The sequence below is a fragment of the Podarcis pityusensis genome, assembly GCF_964106645.2.
Source record: "Podarcis pityusensis genome assembly, chromosome: 2".
NCBI lineage: Eukaryota > Metazoa > Chordata > Lepidosauria > Squamata > Lacertidae > Podarcis > Podarcis pityusensis.
Genome location: NC_138029.1, coordinates 127,720,749 through 127,744,690, shown reverse-complemented (window position 1 = coordinate 127,744,690; position 23,942 = coordinate 127,720,749). Strand labels below are relative to the sequence as shown.

The following is a 23,942-nucleotide window of genomic DNA, read 5'->3' as shown; positions in this document are numbered from 1 at the left end:
TACTTGCATGAATTGTGCATGCATGATGTATCTGAAGAAGTGTGCTTGCACACGAAAGCTCATACCAATAACAAACTTAGTTGGTCTCTAAGGTGCTACTGGAAGGAATTTTTTATTTTATTTTGTTTCAACCCATATAAAAACTTCTATATTGAAATATTCCAAAAACAAAGGAAAGAGACAACACACCCACACCCCCCTGCCACTTGCAAAGCTGGATCAGGCCACTTTTAAAAGTCCTGGCTTCCTGCAAAGAAGTTGGCAGGAGACCCCACCCCACCCCCCTCCCAGCCTCAAAGCTACAATTCCAGAGTGTTTTACGCATCCACCCTTCTTGCCAACCCCTTGCAGAGGACCTTAAGGTCCACAAATGACAACACTTTGGAGGTCCCAAGTCACAAGGAGGTTAGATTGGTTTCAACTAGGGCCAGGGCCTTCTCAGTACTGGCCCCGACTTGGTGGAACGCTCTGTCCCAAGAGACCAGGGCCCTGCGGGATTTAACCTCCTTCCGCCGGGCCTGTAAGACAGAGCTGTTCCGACTGGACTCTGGTTTGGACTCGGTCTGACCCTTATGTTTCCCTCCCCTTACGGTTTTGACTTTTAAAATGAGGCTGCATTTAAAATTGCATTTTAACCTGTATTTTAAATTGGGTCCCGTCCCCCCCATTATGATTTTACTGTACAGGTATAGAAAAATTCTTCTCCCCCCCCCCATGGTATCTCTTCATCTATCAATCCAAGGAGATATGTCTCTGGTTTCTTTGTTATTGGTATTTTCAACACCTTCTTTAGTTCTTCATGTACTACTATCAAAAAATTTCTTAATTTCCTCACAGTGGAGGTCCGTACTTCATCTGACACTGTTCTTAACCTGAGGTACCACTTTAGCCTATGGGGCCTCCTGCTGCCGCTGCGCCGCCGGAGCCCGATTTCTGTTCTCATCCTGAAGCAAAGTTCTTAACCCAAGGTACTATTTCTGGGTTAGCGGAGTCCGTAACCTGAAGCACCACTGTAATTTTATTGGCATTTGTTGCCCTGAGCCTGGCTCTGGCTGGGGAGGGCGGGGTATAAATAAAATTTATTATTAAAAAAACAGAGAGAGAGTGAAGTTTCTTATATGCAGAATTGTGCCAAAGTTAATCATTCTAGCTTAAGGCACACACACACACACACACACACACACACACGTTACACACACAAACACACAACCCAGCCAGACGGGTGGAGTATAAATTAATTATTATAATTATTATTATAAATAAATTATTATCATTATTATCATTATTGTCAGGGAACTAGGAATATGTATCTCAGGCCGGAGAATCGGGGGGGGGGGGTCTCTCCCTCCCACTCTCAGCGCTGGGGAGGGGCTGCCCCCCCCCCGCCTGATTTCTCTTCCCAGCCAGAAAAGCTGCCCCGTCACGGGCTTTTTTGCTGTCCTGGAGGCCTCTCCTGCCTCCACGCGAGACCTGGGGCGGCGGCGGAGCCAGAGAAGCCGCGTGGCGGGGCAGGAGGGGAGCGCGCGGGGCTTCGGCCTCAGGACTGAACCTCCTTCCGCCGGGCCTTGAATTCGAATTCAGCCCGGTCTTTTCTTTCCCTGCCCTCCCCGGCTCCGGGAGCCCTGGGGATCCTCTAATTTTGACTATTTTCGAATTTTATCGTTATTCGTGTTTTTTATACTGTATTTCATGCTGCTCTGATCATTAATAACAACAATAGTTTTTGTTTATAGCGCGCCTTCCCCGGCCAAGGCCCGGCTCAGGGCGGCTAACAAGCAATCATAAAAACAAGCTGAAGGAACCAGATTAAAATACAACATCAAAACATTAAAATGCAGTGTTTTAAATTGGTTTTTGAACCAGGAAGGGCGGGGTATAAATAAAAAACTATTATTATTACCCGCAGCCTCCCCCCCACCCCTCCCTCCCCTTGGGGGCAGAGCCCTGGCCCCCTCGCCCCCCCTGCAGGATCTGACCAGCCCCCCCGCCCCCCCTTCTCCCCACGGCGAGACTCACCCCAGAGAGGGAGAGCGAGCAGCCCCTCGGCGGGCAGAAGGGGGGCCGGCCAGGGAGGACCTGCCCCCCCCACGACGCCACTTCCGGTCCTCTCTAGGAATCCAGCTCTGCTGCTTTTAACCCTTGGCAAGCCGAGCGCAACCGCCTCCTCCAAAGAAGGAACCACGTGCTTCTTTTGGGAGACCCCCCCCCCAAAAAAGCAGGGGACCCCTCACTAGAAGCAGAGCATGGGAGAGTCTGGAAGGGAGCCTGAGGGGCATCTAGTCCACCCCCTGCCAGGCAGGAAGCTCAGCTCCAGCATCCCTGCCCCCCACCCTCAGCAGAAACCCCCTCCCCCCCCCGCCTGCTGCCTTCATCCCCCCAATGTCAGAGGACTCCCTAAAAATCCCAAGTCCCCCCCAAAAGATGCTTCATTTGGGAGACCCCCCCCCCAAGAAGCAGGGGACCCCTCACGTAGGAGAGTCTGGAAGGGAGCCCGGGGGGCATCTACTCCACCCCCTGCCAGGCAGGAAGCTCAGCTCCAGCATCCCTGACGGAGGGACCCCCACCCTCCGTAGAAACCTCCCTCCCCCCCCGCCTGCCGCTCCCCCCCCCCATGGCAGTTAGACGACTCCCCCAAAATCCCGAGTTCCCCCCCCCAGCCTCGAACTAAGTCCAGGACAAGGAGCCCGACCGTTTCCCTTCCGCTTTTACACAAGCCCCAGACCTGCAGAAAAGCAGCCTGTAAAACCCTAGCAAGAAGGAGATACCTGCATTGTCCTGTTTCCACTGGCGGTGAGATGCTTCATTGGGAGACCACCTGAACTGCCCCCAGCCCAGGCCAGAAGCAGGAGGAGGTGCAGCCGGGAGGAGAGAAGAAGAAGCCCAAGGAAGGAGCTGGGGATGTTGAGCCCGGGAAAGAGGAGACGGAGAGGAGATCCGATAGCAACTGAGCATGGGAGAGTCTGGAAGGGAGCCTGAGGGGCATCTAGTCCAGCCCCTGCCAGGCAGGAGTCTCAGCTCAAGCAGAGTTACAGGGAACCAGGCAGAGGGCCTTCTTGGTGGTGGCGCCCGCCCTGTGGAACACCCTCCCACCAGATGTCAGGGAAATAAACAACTATTTTACTTTTAAAACGCCCAATGGGAAAATTTATGGGAGATCAATTGGAAATTCACAAATTGTTACACGATTAGAGAGAACTTTCAAAAAATACAACACCGATGATATCGTAACACCATGGAAACTTTCAAAAATGTATAAAAATGTGTCAAGTAATTGTTGGAGATGCGGAGACTCAGGAACATTCTACCATATATGGTGGATATGTAGGAAAATACAGGTATTCTGGGAGAGTATCCATGTAGAACTGCAAAAAATGCTGAAGATCTCTTTCAATAAAAAACCAGAGGCCTACCTCCTGGGAATAACAGATTTGGATATTCCACAAAAGAGGAAGGGTATCTTTTTATATGCGACGGCGGCAGCAAGAGTTTTGATCGCAGCAAAATGGAAGAGTAATAAATAAATAAAGAATAAATCAAAACAGGAATTTGTTTCAAAATGGGAGGTTTTCAAAGATTATCTGAAAAATAAATATAGTAGTTTAAATTCTGTTGCAGCATTCGAGGAACTTCAGTAATACTCGCAAGGTAGATACAAGAAATTAGATTTATGGAGAATAAGTTTAATTATGATAAAAGCGTATACTGGCAAAAAGTAATATGAATTTGAAATATGGAATAGACGGGAGGTTGGGTCTTTAGTGTTAAGACCAATAGATGTTTTATTGTTTGCTAAGAAAATTATGTGTCTATGGTTATTTTTGTAATTTGTGTGTAATTTGGTATTTGTGTGTGTGTGTTTTTCTTGTTGTATAAATAAAAAACTTTAAAAACAAAAAGACAACTGAAGGCGGCCCTGTTTAGGGAAGTTTTAAATGTCTGACGCTGTGTTGTTTTTAATATTCGGTTGAAGCCGCCCAGAGTGGCTGGGAAACCCAGCCAGATGGGTGGGGGGGTATAAATAATAAATTATTATTAATATTACTATTATCATCAGTCATGGATGCTTTAAGTTGAGGTTCTTGAATTGCAGGGCGTTGGACGAGATTGCCCTTGGGGTCCCTTGCAACTCTCAATTCCATCTTTCTATGCAAGAGCTCCTTATTTCACCCCACATTTTGGCTGGGAAGGAGTCCCTATCGCAAGCGTTCCACACATAAAAAGCCTCCACAAAAATACATGGGGTGGGAGGGATTTAATAATAATATTTACATGCCGCTCTATGGTAAGAAAACATCTCAGTGGTTTGCTAGCAATGTTAAAATTGTAAATTAAAAATAAATTCCACAGCAAAATTAAAACAGCCAACATGTTAAAATTAGCAGCGTTGAGATACATCTCTGTGTGTGCAAGGTCTTGCTTGTTTACAGTGGTCCTTTAAATAAATTACAAATTTACTCAAATACTTGATCTTCCTTGTTTCGGATCTTCCCCGTCAGTTTCGCCATCTCCACATACTCCAGTTAAAGAGTTAAAATCGTATGATACTTATCGTTATATAACAGATGGATAATGGTAAAAGATGCAGCAAATTTAACCTTAAACATGGAACCTGCGGGTCCGAAGGTTCAAAAGAACCTTGTATTTCAATGTTTGAAATGGTTATGTAAAAATGTATAAAATTATCAACAACAACAACAACAAAGAAATTACAAAAAATGAGTTTTGCTTGAACAAATACAGCTTAAGGAGGCACCAAAAAGAGAACAGCCAAGGTTCCTGCTTGATGTCAAGAGACAGAGAGTGGTGGGAGTGCCCCAAAATCCAACTATTCTGGACAAAAGCCATGTGAGAAATAAGTAAAATAACCAAGCAAGTATTAGAAATCACCCCAGAACTGGCCCTACTAAACATCTTCCAAGACAATAATGCCCATTTACACCACAAAGAACTCATAACCCACCTACTTTCAGCAGCCAGAAACATCATAACCAGACACTGGAGAGACCTGTCAGGAATAAGCATGGACCAATGGTACCAAATAGTATGGGAAACATCCCTGCTAGAAAAAATAACCAATAAGCTGAAACTGACACGGGGACAAATAGAAGAAGACACATTCACCCCAGTATGGCTCCCCTTTATCACACACACACAGCCCAACAAGACAATGACAAATATCCACCAACAGCATACAAATCAGTATGGCTAACCTGATCCAAAACACCCACCCACCTCACTCACACATGAAAACAAAGACCACCACAGCCAACCACAAATGAACCACCACACCCTAGGCCAACCCCAACCTCTCTCACCACCAAAGGAACACAAGGGAACAGCAGAGAACCTGCACAAGCAACGCTGTGACCAAACCCCACATATAGTAAGTAAAATAGAAACATCGCATCTGACCCCACCCCCACCCATCTTCCCCCCCTCCACCTCTTTCCCCCTTTTCTTCCTAATGTCTCAACAAATGAAACTGATTCGTAAAAATGTTACATGGGGGGGGGGGGAATACAAGAGAGAGAAATTGCAAACACTTTTGTAAATCAAGAAAATCTTTAATAATAATAATAAAAGAACCTTCAAAGCATATTGTAACATGTTCTAATGTTACAACAGAGACCTTCACATTCAGTAATAGCTGGGGACGGACGGACCGCAGGTGACAGTTTGGTAGGCAGGATACACACAGGCTAAAGTTATATAGACAAAAGTTGCACGTTTCAAAATCTGGAGGAGAAGACTTCTTGGGAGTGTTAGAACTGACAGTATGTGGTGCGCAAGGCCTTATGTGAAGAGAGAAGCAAGGCCTTGGGCAAGAGACCATGCAAGCGTCCAGCACAGTTTCATAAACACCGCATCCATTGTGACAGACTCTCAGTTAACACTGGGACAGAAGGAGAACAGGGTCACCTACTTGAGGAATATATGCGAGCCCCTGACAGAAATGTCCCTCTGGTCAAGATCTGGGGCTCTGTCCACATGGCCTGGGAAAGGGTGTCTGACGCTACCCCTGGAGTAAGCCGTGTTGTTCCATTGCTGCCGTCCTCTGCCAATTATTAGACAGAGAACGCCAGCAACGGAATTCTTGACTAAACCTTCTCGCAGAGGAAAGCATGAAACTTGTGGCTTTTCTAAGAAGTGTCCTGTGTGTGTTCAGCAGACTCCAGGAAGAGCTTGAAGCTAACACCACTATCATCCTGGTTATGCTGAAGATGACAGTGGTGGTCAGGAGCACCACAAATTTGCAACTTGGTGGCTTTCGAGGTGGAAGTACATGAATTGCTTCTCAATCGGATGTCAAGTGTGCATTCAACGGTCTTGAGAGGCACAGTCAACTTCTTTGCTGGGTGGCCAAAGACCAAGAACGCCGTTGCAAGCCTCACTTGCATGATAATTAAAGTTTCCTAAAGACAACCGTTGCTATGGCTTCACCTTGTGGTGAGTTCTTTGATGGGCAGTGAGATGGGCGCTCTGACTGAAGGTCTTTCCGCATTCCAAGCACTGATAGGGTTTCCTCCCTGAATGAATTCTCCGATGGACCAAGAGATGGGCGCTCTGACTGAAGCTCTTTCCACAGTCCAGGCACTGATAGGGCTTCTCACCTGTATGAATTCTTTGGTGGGAAGTGAGACTTTTCTTCCAGGTGAAGCTCCTTCCGCACTCTAAGCATTGATGAGTTTTCTCTCCGCTGTGAGTTTTTTGATGGGCCGTTAAATTGACTCTCTTGCTGAAGCTCTTCCCACAGTCCAGGCACTGAAAGGGTTTCTCCCCTGTATGAATTATTTGATGAGAGGTGAGATTTTCCTTCCAGGTGAAGCTCCGTCCGCACTCTAAGCATTGGTGCAGTTTCTCGCCACTGTGAATTCTCTGGTGGGTCATGAGATTAGCCCTCTTACTGTAGCTCTTTCCACAATCCAAGCACTTGTGTGGTTTATCCCCAGTATGAATTCTTTGATGGGAAACAAAACTTTTCTTCCAGGTGAAGCTCCTTCCGCACTCCAAGCAATGATAGGATTTCTCACCTGTATGAATTATTTGATGGGAGGAGAGATCTTTTTTCCTAATGAAGCTCTTTCCACACACTTGGCATTGAAATGGTTTCTCCCCAAAGTGAATTCTCTGATGTTGACGGAAGTTTGTGCCTGCATGGAAGCTCTTTCCACATTCCAAGCACTGGTAAGGTTTTTCCCCACTGTGGATTCTCTTATGAGAAGTGAGACTTTCCTTCCGAGTGAAGCTCTTCCCACATTCCAAACACTGAAAGGGTTTCTCACCTGTATGACTTCTCTGATGGCAAGTGAGACTTTCGTTCCGAGTGAAGCTCTTTCCACATTCTAAGCACTGATACGGTTTCTCTCCTGTGTGAATTCGATGATGGGAAGTGAGATGGGCCCTCTGACTGAAACACGTTCCACATTCCAAGCACTGATAGGGTTTCTTCCCAATGGGATTTATTTGATGAGAAGTGAAATCGGAGCTCTGACTGGAGCTCTCTTCACACTCCAAATATCGATAAGGCTTCTCTGTGTGGATTTCTCCTTCGTTCTTCATTTCTAATTCATCATTACCTACAAACAAGGAAAGAAGCTAATTAGAGCCTCAGGAAGAGATGGAATCTGTAATTCTAGGTAAAGGTAAAGGGACTCCTGACCATTAGGTCCAGTTGTGGCCGACTCTGGGGTTGTGGCGCTCATCTCGCTTTATTGGCCAAGGGAGCTGGCGCACAGCTTCTGGGTCATGTGGCCAGCATGACTAAGCCGCTTCTGGTGCACCAGAGCAGCGCACGGAAACGCTGTTTCCCTTCCCGCCGGAGCGGTACCTATTTATCTACTTGCACTTTGACGTGCTTTCGAACTGCTAGGTTGGCAGGAGCAGGGACCGAGCAACGGGAGCTCACCCCATTGCGGGGATTCGAACCGCCAACTTTCTGATCGGCAAGTCCTAGGCTCTGTGGTTTAACCCACAGCGCCACCCACATCCCTGCTGTAATTCTAGAACAATGCTAATGAATGCTTGTGGAAGAGGACAAGCTGAAGAGAGTTAGACGTGAGACCTTACTACAGAGTTCACTGCCTTTGTTGACTGGTATTAACTTACATACTTATGGGAACCTGAGATTCTAAAAGCCTGGTCCTTTCCTGGGATGGATTTTGTTTGGCCCATTCATGGAATCCAGTCCATCTCCAAGGTCAGTCATCTCCTTTGAAAACGGACAGAAGCAAAACAAAAAACAAAAAAAACCCACCTGGCAGAAGCTACCTCGATCTCCCAAACCACTCCTACATTTAAAACGGCATGGTGAGTTCAGACAAGTCTGATCGTGGTTGAAAAAGCCGTAACTAGAGGAACAATATTCGCAGATGAAACAGGCAATAGCTCTCCATGGGGGTGTGAGAATTCCAGGTGCTGTAGGTTGTCCTGTTGAGCTCCATCAAAATATTGGAGGTTTATCAGATAGAGATACGCTTGGAGTTTGAAAACAGATATTACGATCTAGCAGGGAGCCTTACCTAGAGAGTCCAGGATCCCATAATTTCCCTCCATGACCTCCTTATGCAGAGCTCTCTGGTCAGGATCCAGCAACGCCCATTCCTCGTCTGTGAAACGAACGGTGACATCATCAAAGCACACCGGACCCTAAAAGAAAGAGGGAATTGTTGTGCATTTTATTGTGATTTTTTATTTATAGTGATTTTTTAACAAAGTAGTAGTAATAATAACAATAATAACAATAATAACAACAACTTATTATTTCTACCCCGCCCATCTGGTTGGGTTTCCCCAGCCACTCTGGGCGGCTTCCAACAGAACACTAAAATACAATAACCTATTAAACATTAAAAGCTTCCATGAACAGGGCTGCCTTCAGATGTCTCCTAAAAGTTTGGTAGTTATTTTTCTCTTTGACATCTGGTGGGAGGGCGTTCCACAGGGCAGGTGCCACTACTGAGAAGGCCCTCTGCCTGGTTTCCTGTAACTTGGCTTCTCATAGTCAGGGAACTGCCAGAAGGCCCTTGGAGCTGGACCTCAGTGTCCGGGCAGAACGATGGGGGTGAAGACGCTCCTTCAGATATACTGGACCGAGGCCATTTAGGGCTCTAAAGGTCAGCCCCAACACTTTGAATTGTGCCTGGAAACATACTGGGAGCCAATGTAGGTCTCGGCAGCTACTCCAACTCACCAGTCTAGCTGCCGCATTCTGGATTTGTTGTAGTTTCCGGGTCACCTTCTAAGGTAGCCCCACATGAAGCGCATTGCAGTAGTCCAAGCGGGAGATAACTAGAGCATGCACCACTCTGGCCAGACAGTCTGCGGGCAGGGAGGGTCTCATCCTGCGTACCAGATGGAGCTGGTAGACAGCTGCCCTGGACACAGAATTAACCTGCGCCTCCATGGACAGCTGTGAGTCCAGAATGACTCCCAGGCTGCGCACCTGGTCCTTCAGGGGCACAGCTACCCCATTCAGGACCAGGGAATCCTCCACACCTGCCCGCCCTGTCCCCCAAAACCAGTACTTCTGTCTTGTCAGGATTCAACCTCAATCCATTAGCCGCCATCCATCCTCCAACCGCCTCCAGACCCTCACACAGGACCTTCACCGCCTTCACTGGTTCTGAATTCAAAATAAATTCTCTTCCACATTCCCCTTCTTACTTTGACAGCAAACATTAATTTACCATTAATTGCTATATCCCATACTTCTTTATACCATTCTTCTATTTGAAATCCACCTTGTTTCTTTCCATTTCCTAGCTATGATAATTCTTGCAACAAATTTGTGATTAAGTCCTTCATAGCTTGCATACATTTAACCTTATCGTAGATTTATAGCAATGGTATTTCTGGACTTTCATTCAGCCTTAACCCTGCCATTTCTCTTATCTCCTTCAACACCCTTTGCTAAACATTTTGTACAAATTTACAGCCCCACCACATCTGAATATATGTCCCAGTTTCCTGACATCCCCTCCAACATAACACCAAATGTTTGTTGTCTATTTGATTTAGTCTTACTGCTGTTACTACCACCTCCATACTACCTTACAGTATAGTTATTTTCTTATAGATAGCCTTTTCAGAGGATGTTTCTCCCATGTTTCCCCCAAGTTCTGACTATTTATCCGACCCGTTAACTTCTTTTCGCACACCCCTTTTAGTTGATCTTGCTGATCTTCCGATTCTACCACGACTTTGTAAATTTCACTGGTTTCCCCTTTTATATTTTTCTTCATCTTTCCTTTTTTATAATCACCTTTTTGAATTTTGTATATTCTCGACATTCCTTATTTTCCCCTACCAATTTCTTTGTCCATTCCTCCAATTGTATACAGTTAAACCAAGTTATTTTACTTCCCGTTAGAGCAGCCTTTCTCCACCTGTGGGTCCCCAGATGTTGTTGAACTATAACTCCCATCACCCCTAGCTAGCAAGGCCAGAGCTCAGGGATGATGGGAGTTGTAGTCCAACAACATCTGGGGACCCGCAGGTTGAGAACCGCTGTTCTAAGGGAAGGTAAAGGGACCCCTGACCATTATGTCCAGTCATGGCTGACTCTGGGGTTGCGGTGCTCATCTCGCTTTACTGGCCAAGGGAGCCGGCGTACAGCTTCCAGGTCATGTGGCCAGCATGACTAAGCCGCTTCTGGCGAACCAGAACAGCGCACAGAAACGCTGTTTACCTTCCCGCTGGAGTGGTACCTATTTATCTACTTGCACTTTGACGTGCTTTTGAACTGCTAGGTTGGCAGGAGCAGGGACCGAGCAATGGGAGCTCACCCCATCGCGGGGATTCGAACTGCCAACCTTCTGATTGGCAAACCCAAGAGGCTCAGTGGTTTAGACCTTATTCTGAGCACATAATGTCATTTGCCACCTTTTTTCAGGGCACCTTTGACAGAAAGCAGGAGGTGGAAGGAGTCACTCTTGCCAGCCCCACCCCTCAACCTCTCTCCCCACAAGTCTCCTGCCCCCTACCTGATCTGCTTCCATAGCCGCTGCTTCCCCTTCACCACCATGAAAAGACTGATGAGGAGGAGGTCCTGCCGGCATCATCCGGTCACCTGCCAGAGACAAAGGGAAGTGGGAAGCCATGAATGCCTGCTTCTCTCTGAGGTTCAGGAGTGCATCTCTAACTGCAGACGGGCCTTTGCAAAAGTTTCCCTTGCTTATTCCATTCTGATATTTTACCCATTTCATATTTTAGTTGTGTAAAAACGCACCTCTCCTCCCCTGGGCTCTTGGCCCCTAGTGTCTCCCCTACAAAAAGATGAAAATAACCCACGAATTACTTTCAAAATCAACAGAATGTGACCAAAGAGAGAAATAACTCCTTTCTCCATACCCAGTGGCTTCTCTCTGGTGTCCATCGGAGTCTTCTCTGCCTCACAGGAATCCAGGTCCATTTCTGCTGACAGATTCTTTATCTGAAAGAGCAACAAGGATTCAAAACAAGGAATGGGGAGAAGGATCAGAAAAAGAATGACAGAAGCAAAAACTTGACAGGTATCAGATCTCATTCCTTGGATGCATTCCAAAAAAAGGGGCCCTTAGTACCATATTTTGGGATACTCTCCCTCTTGTTTGGAGCCCCTTGGGAGTATCCAGAGGAAAGTCTCTCTCACCTGCTTCTCCACCTGCTTCCTCTCCTCTGCCTGACTCAGGAGGAAACCTTCAGCCAGGGCCACCGCCTGGGAACTGGTCTCCGCTCCACATTCCCTCACCCAGCTCTCCATCTCCGGAGGAAGGACAGCCAGGAACTGCTCCAAGATCACCAGGTCCAGCATCTCAGCTTTCGTGTGCCTTTCTGGCTTCAGCCATTGATGGGCCAGGCAGTAGAGTCGGCTGCAAACCTCTCGGGGTCCTTTGGCCTCCTGGTAGCAGAACTGCCTGAACGGCTGGCTCTGCACCTCTGAGCGGAGAGTGTCCTCCTCACCCAGGATCCTTTGCATGGAGTTTTCCCAGAATCCCCCACTTCTCCCAGTTTGCATATCACGGTCTCTTCCCGCTTCAGGACCAGCTGAGTCTTGCTCATCCATCTGTGCTCTTAGGAAGCCTCCAAGAGATCAGAAGGAATCAGAAGGAATCTTTGCTACGTTCTGTCTGTCTGTCTGATTTAGAGACGCTCACCAATCCTACAAAGCAAATCCATAATTCTGTGATAAAACTGAAGAACCGCTAAACAGGGGTGGCCAACTCCTAAGGGACTGCGATCTACACACAGTTAAAAACTGGCAGTGATCTACCCACTTTTTTGTTTGGGCAAATTTGGGGCAAATTTTTGTTGAGGCAAATTTGTTGAGGTTCTTTGTGGGGAGCCAGTGATCCATCACAGACCTCCAGTGATCTACCAATAGATCACGATCTACCTGTTGGGACATGCATGCACTAGAAGAAAGAGGTTACCTGAGCATGTGTGGATAAGACTTACTAGGAATGGGGCTGGACTGCCTGTTTCTTCCCTGCTTTGGTTTCATTTTGCAGCATAATAAATTTTTATTTATACCCCGCCCTTCCTGGTTCAGAAAACCGGGCTCAGGGCGGCTAACAACATATTTAAAACACTTAATTGATGCAACAAAAAAACAGCATAAAGTACAGTATAAAACGTGAATAACAATAAATTCATAATTCAAAAATCAATTTAGGGGGAAACTCCACCTAATAAACATTAGATGATCACCAGGGCTAGCTGACTGAATTAGTCCTATTTGGGCCAGTGAGGAGACCAGGGGAGAATTAGCTGCGGGATCCCAGAGCAGGTAATCTCCATAAAAAGGGGAGGGGGAGGGAAGGAAGGGGAATAAAAGATCAGGCTAAATTCAAATTGAAGGCCAGACGGAATAGCTCCGTCTTACAGGCCCTGCGGAAGGAAGTTCAATCCTGCAGGGACAGAGCATTCTACCAGGTTGGAGCCACCACTGAGAAGGCCCTGGCCCTGGTGGAGGATAGTCTGACTTCCTTAGGGCCCTCTAAACTATGGTTATTCAAAGACCTTAAGGTCCTCTGCGGGGCAGACCAGGAAGCTCCAAAGTGCTGCAGACAGATGTGTGGGGTGGGGTCCCCACTTCCTTGTTCTAAGGGCCAGATTCTTACCTGGCCAATCCCCCAAGAGCCAACTGGGCCAGAGAAAAGGTAATTTAACGTAAGTCAACATTCCCATTTCAGCATTATGCTTAACACCCTCTGCTCATCGACTTGGAGGGCTCCCCATGCATAAGTTGAATCTGCCCCCCCAGCATCCTCCCTTGCAGTCCTGGGACCCCCCCTTCTCCCCATGGCAGGAAACAGAAGAGGCGCACCGAGTTACGCGTCCTTGGCAGAGCAGTGACAAGAGGGGGGGGGCTTCTGCTCTGAGGACCCCCCCTTGTAGCTCCGTTCCCTTTAACCCTTTGCGAACCAAGGGCACCCGCTTTCTCTCTCTCTCTCTCTCTCTCTCCCGTCCAGGGGGAACCAGGTGAGACCCCCAGAGAGGTGTCTTCCCCCCCCCCCCCGCCGGCGCTGTGAACTTCTCTCCCTTTGGCCAGAAACGGGACCAGATCCTTTTTCCAACAGCTGCTCATTCTAGGGTGGGCTTTCCTGCTCCTCGTTTTTTCTAGCCGAGGCGCAGAGCAGCTCGGAAGGGCAAGGGGTCCCCCCCCCGCCCCGCCCCAAGTTAAGCATCTTTGAGTTCGGTTCTTCTTGCTTAAGATTGGGATAATGCGGAGAGAAGAGAGGGCAGATTCAGCTGCGCTCGGCACGCCAAGGGTTAAAAGGCACTGAGCTGCGTTCCTAGAAAGGCCAGGAAATAAGGGGGGGGGTCCTTCGGAGCAGAAGCCCCTCCCTCCCAGGTCCCTTCCTGCCAGGGGTGGGGCTGGGGGTCTTCCCCCCCCCCCTCCTCTGCCTGCCGGCTCAGTTTCCCTCCTGGGATCCTCTCTTGGGGTGCTTTGGGGAGAAGGGGGTCTGCTCAGCTTCTGTATGGGGGGACCCCCCCAAACGAGGGAGCTTAACTTTAAAGATGTACCCCCCCTGTAATTTCCGTAACAATCTTTTGCCCTGTCGGGGGGGGGGAGGGGTCCTGGGGGACAAGGGCTGCAGAGTGACCCCTGGACTCATCCCCCAAAAGGAGGCTCCCCCAATCGGTCTTTCTGGTGCAGGGCATCGGAGTGGGGGGGGCGCTTTGTCTCCGGGGAGGGAGGGAGGGGTTTCGGGGGGGGCACAGGGCGGTTTAGGATATAAAAGGGTCTGGGTAAAAGGCGGGTCTACACGGATCCTCATGGATCCTCCACTTCTTAAAAAATAACTCCAACAAATCCAGTGTCAAATCACACCTGGAAGGCACGCCTACAGACCGGACTATAAAAAACGTGGATCCAACACTTAGCCGCGCTGCAGCACCACAAAAACATGGATCCTCATGAATTCATATGATTTCTATATTGAAACAAAATAAAAACACCATGATACTCTACACCACGTTTTTGTCTGTAGGCAGAAGCAAAAAAATCACACACCCACTGTTTCGTGGTACCGCTGGAGTTGACGGGAGTTGCAGTCTAGCAAGAGCTGGGGGGGGGGGGGCAAAGGTTCCCCACACCTCACCAGAGGAAAAGGATTCTGCATATGCTCAGGAGCACATTTGCCCTGCAGTCTTTGAAATGCTACATCCACCTTGGAGGTCAAGGATTTCTGCGCATGCTCCAGGACACTCAGCCAAGGTGCCAGAATTTTGGTTAGCCCAAAGGTAGCTGCTGCACTCTTTAGACATAACGTCTGCTGAAATTGTTGATAAATTTGCACTGGCTTCCTCGCCCTTCGAGACTGAGGTGGGGACTGGAACAGGTCTGCCTCTTTGAGGACTTCTTAATTTATTTTAGAATAAATTTTCCTTTGGAAAGAAGCAGGTATGTGCTCCTTGCGACTGGGCATATTTCCAAATGTGAATTCCGCAGAAAAACAACAGACTATGAAGCATTCATGTGCCCCATGTGCCCATGGCTCTGGAATTCATGTGCTCCCATGCCAGAGAGGTTTTATGAGCGAATTTGATGGTTCCTTTCCCCACTTAGGCCAGACAGGTCCCCCACGCATCTGCCTTTAATGTTATAAAGGGACCCCTGACCATTAGGTCCAGTCGTGGCTGACTCTGGGGTTGTGCCGCTCATCTCGCTTTACTGGCCGAGGGAGCAGGCATACACCTTCCAGGTCAGCATGACTGAGCCGCTTCTGGCGAACCAAAGCAGCACACGGAAACGCCGTTTACCTTCCCGCCGGAGCAATACCTATTTATCTATTTGCACTTTGACGTGCTTTCAAACTGCTAGGTTGGCAGGAGCAGGGACCGAGCAACGGGAGCACACCCGGCCACGGGGATTCGAACTGCCGACGTTCTGATCAGCAAGTCCTAGGCTCTGTGGTTTAACCCACAGCGCCACCGGTTTAACCCACAGCGCCACCCACGTCCTTTTAATGCTATGGCCCACCATTAAACTTGCATGCACCACAAAATGTGGCCCCCACATGGAAAGAGCAGGCTGCATATACCCTTTTCTCTCCCGATTTGAGTTCCACCTGGAAATTATGTGGCAGAAGTTACAAATGCTTGCAAATCCATGCCCTGCTTAATTCACAGAGTGCAGACGGGCAGTGATATTATTAAGCCCCCCGCAGCAAACGTAGAAACAGAGAGCCCCCAAGCACCTTAGAAACAAAAGGACTTATCGTGGCAGAGCCAGTTGTGGGGCTAGAGAGTTTGGGATCAGAGCATTTTGCAGGCGGAACAGCAGGTGCTTCCGAGTTCTTCCAGGACATCTTGGGGCCCTTGGGGCACTTCAGGGATCGGCCCCTGACCCTGGCCCTTGCCTTGGAGGCCCTCCTCCAGCTAAGGCGAGTGGGGTCTTTGGCGTGGACAGGGTTGTGGGTGGGGGGCAGAACTCCAGGGGGAAAGAGCAGGCGAGAGGGAGAAGGGGCAAGGGAGACTCTAACCCCCTCCCTTTCATCTCTGCAGCACCATGAGGCCCAAATTCAGCTGCGATATGATCAGTGCGATCCTGCACAGGACGTTGGAGGCTGTGCTGAATGGGGCCGATGAGGAGGAGGAGGAGAGAGAAGTATGTCCTTGGTTTTGACTTCCCTTCACAGGCTCTTTCTTCTTCTTCGTCACACACTTGCAGAATCCAACCCAGCATTCACACTCTCTTCTCTCTTTTCCCGCAGGAACTGAAGAGGCACTTCCGGCTCCTGCTGGGGAGTCTCCTTATGGAAGCCCCCAACCCTGGCACCCTCCTCCACCTTCTCAGCGTAAGTGTCCCGATGGCATCAGGGGTGGTTTTAGGGTTGTCCCCCCTGTCCCTTACCCAATGGACTGCCCCATTTCTGGGGCACAGAGCCTGTTTGCCCCCCAATTTGGTCCAAGACCAAAGCTGGCAAACCCTCAGGGTCCAGAAGTGCCAGGGTCTCCATGGTGGGGGCAGTGGGGGGGGCTGCTTTGGCCCAGACTGGCCCCTGACTCTGAGACACTCTTTCCTCCTTCAGGACCTCTGAGGATACGCCCTGGGGGAAAGTGGGGAGGCTCAAGAACTAGCGGCCAGCAGCATTTCCTTGCTGCTGGCCGTTGCCCGGAAATTCCCCAACCTCAGAGTAAGTACCTTGCCTTCTTCTATTCATTTCTTTGGTTAATTTCACCCCCCCCCCCCAAGATCACATCCCCAGGTGATCTTTAGTGCAGATGATGCGGGGTGTGTCCCTGGGGGCCAGGATGAGGCCAGAGGCTTTTCCTGCCCCCTTTCCTGCTGCTGCCCTTCCACCTCTGCCCAGGAGGCTGCAGGGCCCAGGGAAGTCCTCTGGAACGAGGGATTGGGCCCAAGACAGAGGGAGACCCGTCCTTCCTGACTTGGCGCTGCTTCTGTGCTCTCTTGCTCCCATCTGATCCCAATTTCTCTTTCCTCTGCAGATGACAGTAGTTCGGCTGGACCTGGCTTGCTTCCGCCTGAAGCCTAAAGAAGGTAAGCCCCACACCTTGGAGACAGCGACCTTTGACTAAAGGCCCGTGGGGAAATCTCATTTTCATTCTCTTCTCATTCTCATTCTCTTCCATCCAGATGACATCATCATTGAGGATTTATAGGTAGTGCGGACCTCGGGCTCCGCTGAACGCCAGAGAGAGGCCAACATCCAAATGCACTCAGCACGTAAGACTTTCTCAAAAGCCCACCTGTAGTTAGAGATGCCCTGTTTCATCCGTGAGAGAAGCAGGCACTCCTGGCGCCCTGCTTACCTTTTTTCTCTTGCAGGTGACAGAACGATGCCGGCAAGACCTCCTTCTCCATCTTTTCATGGGGGCAGAAGGGAAGCAGTGGCTGTGGGACCAGATCAGGTAGGGGGAAGCTGCCTTGTGGGGACAGAGGCCAAGGGGTGAAACGGTGTCATGGACAGGTTGGGCACAGAGGAGTGGTGGGAGGAAGCAGGAACCAGGAAGGGAAGACATCTCAGAGTCCAGGGAGTGGAGGGGGGACAAGGAGCAGCAGTCAGAGGGAGAAGAGGCCGGGGAACCAGGGGAGGGGAGCCAATGGGTCTCAAACCTTCGGTGAGTGAGGGACTTTCCCCTGCGTCAGAAGACAGGCTCCGGCAGATGGAGCGGACGAGATCCAGAGGAAGCTGTTTGTGCATGTGCCGTAGAGGGAAGCCAGGGGCCGATGGGGCTTATCCCCCCGTAAGGGAGCCCATCGAGGAGAACTCTGATTCTAAACCTCCGCTGCCTCGTGGGATGGTTTCAGGAGAAGAATAGGCTCCAGAGTAAACCCTACACAGATGCAGAGTGGAGTCCCTAGGATGGTTGGGTGGCATTTTGTAGGCCTCCTTCTGGAAACGCCTGCAGCCCAGCTGGTGCCTTGTGCCTTGCTCTTCTTTCCTCTGGACCACCTCAGGAAGGCCGGGGGGGGGGCGGATCTGGGCACAGGGTTGACCCTTTAGTTTTGGCAAAAGACAGGGCAGGGCAGGGGACAGAGAGAGAGGGATCTGAAAATTGTTAACATTATTTTGCCTCAAAAGATCTCACGGAATTTTGGGTTTTTCCATTCCTTAGGTTATATGATCTATTCCCTGTGTAACTCCACGTGTCAAGAAGAAAAAGAACTGGAAGAGAATGGAATAAAAATAAACATTTTTAAATGGGTTTTGAATAAATGCTGAATAAATTGTTACTGTTTTGAATTTCATTGTGTTATTGTCTTCCATTGATCTGGACACTTTTGTTGTTGCAGCCTGAAATAGCATAAGCATTTTTTGCTGCTTCTGCTGCTGCATCACTCTCAGGTTGATCGTGTTAAGTCCACTAAGATCCCTAGATCCTTTTCCCTACCAGCAAACCAGTGTCCCATATCTTATCTTGGTGCAGCTGGTTCTTCCTGCCAAAGTGCAGAAGCTTAGACTGGCTACATGTCCTCTTTGCTCACCTTCAGGGAGTGACCATGTCGCAGTCAGTGCTATGGTAGCTCCATGTGGCCTTCGCACAGTTCAGTGCAATCGCCTGGTGACAATCCAGTCCAGCTGGTGCCAGGGACCTGAGACCTAAGATGTCTCCAGGACAGCAGACCTAAGATGTCTCCAGGAAATTCCTATAGACATGTGAGCTCAGCTACTCAGCAGCCCCTCTGCCCGAGTGATAATTTCTGGCATCCTGATACCTGAGTGCCAGACAGGTAGCCATTCCAGAAATAACAAACCCAGATGAAGACCAAAGGGTGTGATTAACTTGGCTGGGAAACAGGGAAATGTACATATATTTTTGTTCCACTTGATGGGCGTTTGGTGGAGGGCAAGGAGAACCCTGGGGCAGGGTCCAGGATGCTCAGATTACTGCCACCAGACCTCCCCTTTCATGATGTAACCATGATGTACTTTGGGGGGGTGTAACATGGGGATTAGCAGCTAATAAAAGTTTGGGGGCTCTTTTGTTCGGGGCTTCCATCTTGTTCCACCTGGTGGCAGGTGGGAGTCCTGTCACGACAGTCTTCAATAAAGACCAAGCCTACTGGCTGCTGTTTCGCTCCAATTTTCCTGGTTGGTGTCCTTGCTTTTTATCCAAGAGAGCCCTCGGATTTCTCCGTTAACAAACCAGAGACTATTGAGAAACAAAGCAGCTCGTAAGCCTGATCTTTATTGAACTGTTGCAACAGGGTGCTCCCCTCACACGCAGGAGAAGGAGGAGGACCCAGAACCCAGGTGTGTCCACCCTTATATAGACATTTTAAATTGCCCACCCTGGAGTCCAAGACCACCCCCAGATACATCATACCTACATCACAGAAACGGCAGTCTACAACAGAAATCTAAGTGCGTTGTTTATCTCCTGTCTGGCAGGTTACCTATTAATGCTCACTTGATTGGATACCCTGGGGAGCCTGGCCAGTCTTTTGTAATGACACATACTTAGTTCCTGAGCCAGATCACAGGCTCACCCTATTCACACACAGACATACCCTTAAGACAGGATTTGTGAAGGAAAAGACAATGGGGAGGCTTTTCCATTTTCCCTCGACCTTGCAGGGAAAATTTGAGGTCAGTTTGGGAGTCAAATGGTTCCAGGGTGGTCCTCCTGTGCTGCTCCAGACATGTGGTCCACACATCTATGTATGCGCTTGGTTGGTACATTTATGAACATTTATTATATATATGTAAGACCTTAAATATTTTATTTCATTACAATAACAAACAAAAGCAGTAAGGTCACACTGAGACACGCGGGCCCCTTCAGACCTCAAAGCCCTCGGGTGTTCAGAGGGTCTTCTGAGACCAAAAACAGAAAACCGAACAGAAAACATAGTGGCGAAACCCTGCAGATCTCACCAGCAATGGAAGGCAAGGCAGGAGACGCCCTGAAGGAATAATAATAATAATAATAATAATAATAATGATATCCTGTCCATCTGGCTGGAAAAGAAACCAGCCTGGGGAGCGAGAAGAGGCAGACTCTTCCCCCCGCCAAGTGTTGAGAGTGGTTAGAAGACCCTCTCCCACCAGCGCCCACAGCACAAACTACAATTCCCAAAGTTCCCTGGCAAGATTGGTAAACTACTCTGGGAAGCGCAGCTTTGTGACTGGAAAGGGAGGTGGGGGGGTCTCCTAGCAACGCTCAGCACCCTGAACAAACTACGGTTCCCAGAATTATTTGGAGAAAGCCAGGACTTTTAAAAATGGCCTGATACAGCTTTGCAGATGCAGCGCAGGTGGCGGCTCTGTGTGTTGTCTCTTTCCTTTCTTTTTGGAATACAGGGGTACCTCAGGTTACAGATGCAAATGATGAGCGGAGCTCCTGCAAACTCGTCCCCCTCCCTGGCTTGGCCGAGAGGAAGGGGGCAGGACCCTCTGCTCCCTGACTTGGGGGTCACGGCAGGCAGCCCTGAGATTCTCCCTTCGCCCAATGCACCCCCCCCCCAGGGGGATGAGAGGGGAGGTTGCCAGGAGGGGAGACCCAGGCAGCTCTGGCCATAGCTGTCAACTAACCCTTTTCTTGCGAGGAATCCTATTCGGAATAAGGGAATTTCCCTTTCAAAAAGGGAAACGTTGACAGCTCTGGCTCTGGCGCAGGAGAGGGGCAGCCGGGACTGGGGAGGGGGGGTCTCTTGCTCTGGAGGACGGCGCCCCCTCTCCCTCCCCTCTCCTCTCTGGACCCAAGGCGACCTGGAAGACAACAACGAGGACATGGGGGAAGGGAGGTTTCTGCAGAGGGTGGGGGTCCCTCCGTCAGGGATGCTGGAGCTGAGATTCCTGCCTGGCAGGGGGGTGGACTGGATGCCCCTCAGGCTCCCTTCCAGACTCTCCTATGTGAGGGGCCCCCTGATTCTTGGGGGGGGGGTCTCCCAAATGAAGCGTCTCTGGGGGGGGGCGATGCACGTGGTTCCTGCCTCGGAGGAGGAGGTTCCTCTCGCCTTGCCAAGGGTTAAAAGGAGCAGAGCTGGATTGCTAGAGAGGACCGGAAGTGGCGTCTTGGGGGGGCGAGGTCCTCCCTGGCCCAGGCCCCTCCCTCGCCGGCCCCCTTCTGCCAGCGGAGGGTCTCCCTCTCTCGGGGTGAGTCTCGCCGTGGGGAGAAGGGGGTGTCGGGGTGCAGGGGAGGGGGCGGGGGGGATGGTCAGATCCTGCGGGGGGGGAGGCCCAAATCGGGGGGGGGGAGAGGGGGCCAGGGCTCTGCCCCCTGGGGTCGGGGGGGGGAGGCTGCAGATAATGCCCCTTATGCTCAATAAAGAGTTGGGGGGGCGTATTCCTCCTCTTTGCCAGGTCCCTCCAGCATTGCTTCTGTGTCTTTTCTTCTGGCAGATCCAGGAGACCAGGAGACAGCAGAAACGGCAACATTGTTAGCAGGGCAAATAGAGTAAGATCGATTATTCTTATTGGATTAACTTTCTAACATTGCTCAGCTTTTTTCTTTCCTTAATCAAAAGGAAGCCTATTGGCTCACATGTTTTCTTCCTCAGTTGTCACTTTGGTCATTGATATGGATGTCAGAACGTATTTTGCATAGCAAACTATACAACACTCTATAGCAAACTATATCCGGTCTAGGGTACCACCCACTAAGAGGGCCTCCGTCTTGTCTCAATAAAGAGTTGAGGACGGGGGTATTCCTCCTCTTCACGAGGTTTCATATAGATGTTGAACAACCCCTCATTGAAGGCTCCACAGTGCTGACAAGCATTCCCCAAGCAACACCCTCTGGGAAACCTCATCCCAGTAGGACCAGGACCAGCGCAAAGGGGGGCCCACCCCTAACTGGGACAGGCACTCCAGGAAGATGCCACAGTCGATGCTATCAAAAGCCACTGAGGGATTGAGGATAATTAAGAGGGACATGTTCCCCCTGTCTCTCTCTTGACAGAGGTCATCATACAGGGTGACCTGTATATTTCAAGGAAATCAGTTTCCTCTAAGGGTGCCTTCGTCCGGTCCTTGACTACCCATTCCAGAACCTTGCTCAGGAAAGGGGGATTAGCAACTGGCCAGTAGTTAGTTCAATTTTCTGAGCATGAAGGCTTGTTCCATGAACGTTTTACTTCTCCTGATGGTGTATCCATTTTACAACAGAGCAACACATTTGCTTTGTAGGATCTGCTGGCACCTCTGATTCGCACAGACAGAACGTGGCAGAAGATTCCTTCTGATTCCTTCTGATCTCTTGGAGGCTTCCTGAGAGCACAGATGGATGAGCAAGACTCAGCTGGTCCTGAAGCGGGAGGAGATCATGATATGCAAACTGGGAGAAGTGGGGGATTCTGGGGAAACACCATGCAAAGGATCCTGGGTGAGGAGGACATTCTCTGCTCAGATGTGCAGAGCCAGCCGTTCAGGCAGTTCTGCTACCAGGAGGCTGAAGGACCCCGAGAGGTTTGCAGCCGGTTCTGCCAACTAGACCATCAGTGGCTGAAGCCAGAAAGGAACACGAAAGCTGAGATGGTGGACCTGGTGATCTTGGAGCAGTTCCTGGCTGTCCTTCCACCGGAGATGGAGCGTTGGGTGAGGGAATGCGGAGCAGAGACCAGTTCCCAGGCGGTGGCCTTGGCTGAAGGTTTCCTCCTGAGTCAGGCAGAGGAGAGAAAGCAGGTGAGAGAGACTTTCCTCTGGATACTCCCAAGGGGCTCTGAACATCTCAAAATTCTCTAATAATGAACCATCCTTTTTTGGAATGCGCCCAAGGAATGAGATCTGATACCACTAAAGTTTTTATTCTCTAATCCCTCATTTTCTCTTTTGAATCCTTGTTGTTCTTTCAGGGAAAGGATCTGTTAGCAGAAATGGGCCCCGATTCCTTTGAGGCAGAGAGGACTCTGTTGGACACCAGAGAGTGGCCGCTGGGTAAGGAAGAAGGACAATTATCACTGTAATATTTAGTGGATTTTGAAACTAATAACTGGGTTCTTTTCATGTTTTGACGGGAGACGGATGAGACCAAGAGCCCAGAGGAGTGGAGACAGTATTTTGTACACTAATAAAATATGGGTTAAAGTGTTGAAATGCCCTTAGCAGGTGAGACTTTTTTCTGAGGCTCGTCTGTCGTTCGAGATGCACAGCTGAACCTCAGAGAGAACAATACACTCTGGGTTTCCCAGTTAACTTTGTCTCTTGCAGGTGAGAGAACGATGGCAGCAAGACCTCCTCCTCCGTCTTTTCATGGTGCCGAAGGGGAAGCAGCGGCTGTGGAACCAGATCAGGTAGGGGGAAGGAGACTTGTGGGGAAGGAGGCCGAGGGGTGGGGCAGCCAGGGGGCCTTTGAGCCAAACACACCTCTCTCCTTTTCTTGGCTTCTGTCAAAGTGGCTCTTCACGATTTCCATACATGTATTGAATTTTCTGGATGCGGCTGACAAACCATAAAAAGGTGCCAGGATTCATCTAACTCAGCTGCACATTGTGGCGCTCCACCTATTTGCAGAAAGGTGAGTTGCTGTCGTTGGCCTCATTCTGTCTCGAGAGACAATGGAGTGCGCCTCCGGGGGTGAAGTCAAACTCTTGGAGAATCACAGCCTTTGCTGTGGCTGCAGAGACCAGTAAACTGACCTCCTTGGGGCACAAGGCCTGGGCAGTGTGGATGAAGGTCCTGGGCTGCCCAGATGACAAAACCCCACTCTTGGCCTCTCTGACGTCATCCAAAGGAAAGCATACCTGGGCTGTAGGAGTTGCTGGAAGCAGGTGTACAAGGCTCCATCCAACCGCCTTAGGGACTCCATTCCAGAATTGTGTTGGCTTCACTCCATAGCCTTTTCTTCTCCCAAAGCCTTTTCTTCTCCCACAAGGCAGAGGAGGTTTAGGATCAAAGTTTTCCTTCTCTTAGTTGGGCTCCCTTACCAGGTGGATGAACCCCATCTGCTCCTCTCTTTCCTCTGAAGAACAGGGAGCAACCACCAATTTGACTGTGGGACCTACTCTGCTCAATGTGCTGAAACTAGTCTTAGCATGGACGGGGGAGTCC

The 23,942-nt window shown here is 49.7% G+C and overlaps 2 protein-coding genes across 13 annotated transcripts in view; one reads left to right on the top strand and one right to left on the bottom strand.

Moving 5' to 3' along the window:
- LOC308472100 (uncharacterized protein) overlaps nt 1-12,589 on the bottom strand; it is a 31,718-nt gene extending 19,129 nt beyond the window's left edge. The window contains exon 1 of one of the 3 annotated variants that reach the window (XM_080996596.1): nt 11,630-12,589. In XM_080996596.1, coding sequence (XP_080852722.1) covers nt 11,630-12,043 — 414 coding nt within the window. In that variant the 5' untranslated portion in view covers nt 12,044-12,589. Of the gene's footprint in view, nt 1-2,016; nt 2,041-11,629 lie in introns of those variants that run through there. The other 2 variants (XM_080996597.1, XM_080996595.1) reach the window with 2 other exon arrangements.
- The window catches only part of LOC308465707 (uncharacterized protein), a 109,356-nt gene that overhangs the window by 58,735 nt on the left and 26,679 nt on the right, over nt 1-23,942 (top strand). The window contains exons 1-7 of one of the 10 annotated variants that reach the window (XM_080985858.1): nt 15,445-15,869; nt 15,991-16,093; nt 16,200-16,283; nt 16,518-16,622; nt 16,943-16,987; nt 17,084-17,173; nt 17,276-17,358. The exons of 1 other annotated variant lie outside the window; for it this stretch is intronic. In XM_080985858.1, coding sequence (XP_080841984.1) covers nt 17,161-17,173; nt 17,276-17,358 — 96 coding nt within the window. In that variant the 5' untranslated portion in view covers nt 15,445-15,869; nt 15,991-16,093; nt 16,200-16,283; ... (1 more) ...; nt 16,943-16,987; nt 17,084-17,160. Of the gene's footprint in view, nt 1-15,444; nt 15,879-15,990; nt 16,105-16,199; nt 16,284-16,517; nt 16,623-16,935; nt 16,988-17,083; nt 17,174-17,275; nt 17,359-20,972; nt 21,051-21,296; nt 21,352-22,061; nt 22,578-22,747; nt 22,830-23,942 lie in introns of those variants that run through there. 8 more of the 10 variants (XM_080985855.1, XM_080985857.1, XM_080985856.1 and 5 more) reach the window with 8 other exon arrangements.